The sequence below is a fragment of the Barbus barbus genome, assembly GCF_936440315.1.
Source record: "Barbus barbus genome assembly, chromosome: 29".
Classification (NCBI taxonomy): domain Eukaryota; kingdom Metazoa; phylum Chordata; class Actinopteri; order Cypriniformes; family Cyprinidae; genus Barbus; species Barbus barbus.
This window is the reverse complement of record NC_136757.1, coordinates 30041096-30046095: the sequence shown is the minus strand read 5'-3', so window position 1 is coordinate 30046095 and position 5000 is coordinate 30041096. Positions and strand designations below refer to the sequence as shown.

At 32.9% G+C, this 5000-nt stretch overlaps 1 protein-coding gene across 1 annotated transcript in view; it reads right to left on the bottom strand.

Annotated features, from left to right (window-relative positions):
* LOC306849359 (solute carrier family 12 member 2-like) overlaps positions 1-2702 on the bottom strand; it is a gene marked incomplete at its 5' end in the record, with an annotated part of 29521 nt that extends 26819 nt beyond the window's left edge. The window contains one exon of the mRNA XM_079384317.1: positions 2286-2702. Coding sequence (XP_079240443.1) covers positions 2286-2702 — 417 coding nt within the window. The remainder of the gene's footprint in view (positions 1-2285) is intronic.
* Between the last annotated feature and the right edge of the window lie 2298 nt (positions 2703-5000).

The following is a 5000-nucleotide window of genomic DNA, read 5'->3' as shown; positions in this document are numbered from 1 at the left end:
CATAAATCTTAATTTCAAAAATGGACCCTTAGGACTGGTTTTGTGGTCCAGGGTCACATTTCTGCTGCATGTCATATTAAATATTAAAGTGCTTGCAGATAATGAGCTTCTCATGGGAAATCAAACCGGGGCTGGTTGTCACAGTGACTAGAGCTCAGGGTTGAGTTAGAAAAGCTTGTTCACTTGCAGTGCATGTTTTGCTTGTTGGTTTCAAACAATCATTAAACATTCAGTTTGAATCAGAATTCTGTGGGCAAAAAATTATGATGATATTTTATTAGTTACATTTACACATATACAATTAAAATATGCTGTTATTTTATTAGGCTGTCATTGAGATACTATTATAATCTATTTTCAATATTTTGAATTAGTGTTAATTTTTGTATTTACTTTTTTTCTATCTTGCATTTTCATTTCAGTTTTACTAAAAGTTTTAGTAATTTTGTTGTGTTTTTGTCATTTTTATTAGTTATTGTTATTTTTAAGAAAATATATTTTTATTAATTTTTATTTTATTTTAGTATTTTATTAATTTTAGTTTCAGTTATTATAGTTTATGATATTTTTTGGAAGTTACCTTTTGCACATTTGCTGTCTTATGAATTGCTCTGTATTTAATTTTTGAACAGTTTTAATTACTGATGCAAACTCTTTAAATATAATACATTTAAAATATAGATAAACTGAGAACAGTGTTATTTTAGTATCTCAATTTGTTAATATTTTGAATTAGTTTTTATTTTTGTATTTAGTTTGTATTTTGCATTTAGTTACATTTTTGTATATCTTGTGTTGTGGTTTTGTTATTTTTATTCATTTTGTATTAAGTGTTTTTATAAAATGTAAGTTTCAAGTTTTTTAAATTAAACTATACATGAAAAAGAGAAATGTTGCTTTAGTAACGAACTGATTTGTATTTCATTTTATTTCAAGTAACGAAAATGTTTTTTTTTAATGTTTAAAAGGCATTATTGTGTAAATACGTTCACATTCTTACACTTTACCTTATATAGACAATGAGTTGTGCATTTACACACAAAGTGACATTAATATAAACCCACACTAATAAATATTCACTAAAGCGTGTGACAACATGCCCCAGTCCCCTATAAACACACAGATAAGCAGTGTTGGGAAGGTTAATGTAATATTGTATGTGTAACTATTTCAATTACTTTATTAAAATAATGTAACTGATTACATTTGATTAATTTTTTATCACTTTTCTGAAATTTCTAATGTTTTCAACTGTTAATCGTTTCCAAACATGTAAAGCAGACAGGTTTAACCTTACAGTAGAACTCAACACTGATTACTGTCAGAATCCTTCATCACTTAAATTAATATAATCATTTAATATTAAAGCACAGCCACCACAGAATCAGACTTTAGCACTTCTATTTACTTTGAGATCGATTTGAGGTTAAATACAGATTTAAAACCATAAGATCTAGCCTAGTTTAATAGCTATGATACTGCTTTTAAAAATCAAATCTGTGTGTAGTTATGACAGGAAACACTGGCATCTAACAATGGCTTTATTATTAAAAAATAAAATAAAGCATATAAATAAACCCAAATAGGAAATAAAACAGTAATTGAATAATCATACCCTATGATTACAATATGAAGGTGGTTTATGAGGACACTGCCTATGTCCCCGTAATTCAAAAGGCTTAAAAAACATACTAAATGGTGTTTTTTTGAAAATCTAAAAATGCACAAAGTCTCCTGTGAGGGCTAAGTTTAGGTGTAGGGTTGGTGTAGGGCAATAGCACACACAGTTTGTTCAGTATAAAAACCATTACGCCTATGGAGAGTCCCCATAAACCACAAAAACCAACGTGTGTGTGTGTGTGTGAGTGTGTGTGTGTGTGTGTGTGTGTGTGTGTGAAAAATATTCAGTTACCCCCTTTTGTAATCATTAACATTTTCATAAGTAACTGTAATTTAATTACACATTTTTTCTCAGTAACTGTAACTGATTACATTTATATTTATTTTGGGTTACACTTTATTTTAAGGTGTCCTTGTTACCACGTAATTATACATTTAAGTACTGAGTAATATTAATTAAGTGCATGTACTTACTATATGGTTAGGGTTAGTTGCATGTAATTATGCATAATTAATTGTTATTATAATTGTAAGTACACGTAACGTGTAACAAGGACACCTTAAAATAAAGTGTTACCCAAATAAATAACAGCCACACCGTTTGAAAGTAAATCAATCCTGCAATAATGAGTGTCAGATGAGAGATGATGAAGTTCAGCACAAACCTGGTCGAGTTCATCGTGAAGTTCCGCCAGCGACGGGCGCAGGAGTTTCTCCCCGAGCGGAGCTGCGGTGTGCCGGTAGAAGTCGATGTTGGGCACCGCGTCGATGGTGTTGTGACCGAAGGTCCGCAGGTAATACGTGCTGGAGTGCGTGTCCGAGAAATGACTGAGACCTCCGGTGGAAGAGTGCAGGCTCGCCTCGCTCCTCACCGTGTCTCCGTTCAAACCGGCGTCAGGCGCAGCGTCAGGCGGGCTCAAGAAGTTCACCGAGCGGACCCGGCCCCTGGACTCCTCGCCGACGGAGGACCGCGCTGCCGGCGGAGTTTTAGGAGCATCCGCCACCGGATCCACCTGGAAGCGGCTCTGAGAGGACTCCGGCGACCGGAGCGCGGGCTTCTGAGATGAGGGTTGATCTGACATGATGGAGGTGATGGAGAATCACGCGTCCATCAGTTCCTATTGAGACTCAGAGATCAGCGCCGGTTATAATCGGTCAGACGTAACGACACTCGTGACCCTCCGGCGCTGATTGACAGACAGCAGAGCTCCAACTGCAGACTGGCTTTTGTGCTCGCTTAAAAAACTCTGATTCCGAGTTGAGAGAGTGTTTAGGATCAGGGTCGAATAACATCAGTTGATTTCATTGATGTTTTCGCGTGCGTCACCGCGCGTCTCCAGCGGCGCGTAATTGCGCGCAGAAACAGACGCGTTTGCTTTCACTTCGATAACATTAGTTAATGTTGAAATTAACTTTAAGACCAGTAAGTGCTGTAGAGTTATTCTTCAGCATTAATTAATGTTAGCTCGTGTAAATAAAAAAACATTTATTATATCTCATGTGTCTAATTTATTAATGTACCTGTAGCCTAATTATCATTAACTAACAGTGAACAACATATTTTATATAACATTTAATAATACTTCATGTTAGTTTACAGCTAACTAATGTTAGCAAAAACTTTTTAAATTTAAAAAACATAGCTGCTAGTAAATGTTGAAATTAATATGAACTAGTAAATGCTGTAAAATTATTCTTCAGCATTAATTCATATTATTTATATTATTTATGATAATTACATTATGATTCATGTTAGTTAATATAGTTATAACTAATGTTAATAAATGAAACGCGTTTATTTTTGCTCTTTTGTATGTCTAATTTATTATTTTCGTTTCTTTGACATGATATATGAGCATTTGTATTGAGATTATAAAATCTTTTATTTTTAATAATATTTTGAATAAGTTTTTCTTTTTAAATTTTCCATTGTCATTTTAATTTGAGGTAGTTTTAGTAATTTAGTTGTGTAATTTTAAATTAAAATATTTTAGTTTTACTTATTTTACACTGTAAAAAAAAATTAGTAAAATTTACGGTAAAAAACTGGCAGCTGTGGTTGCCAGAATTCTACCGTAAAAAATACGGTAGCAACGTTTTAGGTTTTACAGTTTTAACTTAAATTTACAGTTAAATACCGTAATTTCTTTAACTGATATGATCTTAATATACCAACCTATTAAAGTACTGAAATCTGCTTTGTTCCTTTGAAATACACTGATAACCACCAAATGCAGGAGGTGATGAGAAAGTCACATGATGAACCAAAGCCCATCTCAAGCAACTTTTAAATAATAGAATATACTGAAGGTGCACAGTGTCATTCACACAAGCACTATCGCGGTGAGACTCATTAAACTGAAATATGCTATAAACATTAATTTAACAACATTAGATGTAACATACAACCCTAATAAACATAACTGATAAGAAAAAACTAAGAAGAAACATAGTTATTTCAAAGAAAAAACGTCAAATTCAAACAGAATTTGAAATGGAACGCAGGGAATTCTGAGAACGTCAGTTTACGTTTTTTCCCTGTAAATTTTACAGGAACTTTCCGTTAACCATGCAACAGGTTTTTACCGTAGCATTTTCACAGTTTTTTACCGTTAAAATCACGATTATTTTTTACAGTGTAGTACATCAAGTTAATACAGTGAAATTAAACTAAAATGTTGAAAAATTAAAAGTGTTGCCTGGTGACTAGCTGAAATACATTTTATATTTTATTTCACTTAATGTTTATGTTAATTCAAGTAACCATTTTTTTAGTATAGACAATCTAAAAAAAAGTGTGTAGTCTATTTCTTAGTTTTATGAGCTCATTTTAATCAAAGGAACATTTGTTCTATTAAACTTTTTAATTTTTAATAATTTCTAATGCAAAAAAGTGATTAAAAAGAAAGAAGGTGACAAGTTGCAGCAGCTAAAAATGTTATTTCCCTTAAACATTTACACCTAAAATCTTGAATAAATACATAAATATTTAAATAAAGTACTATAGTCAACTATATGTCAAGTATTTTCATACTCTGCATAATGTTTAAGAGCTCAGAACCTCAAACCCCCCATGCACTCGCCTCATTCCAGTTCAGAGAGAAACAATGGTTTTCTGTGGAGAGGAGTGATGACATTCAGTCACATTAGCATATAACACAAGACGCTCTTTCACAATCTCACTCTTTACAATGCCGAGCTGAAAGAGATCCTTCGCAAAGCACCTCCTCAAAAGAACATTGTGTTTCAGAGCACACAGGATCAGGAAAACCGCTTTGTCTTTCCTCATATGATCATCATGCTCTGTTTTTCTTCATATTAGTTCCACACGCCTCACTCGCTCTCCTGTTTCATCCAGACTAATAAAAGCAGCAGGGTTT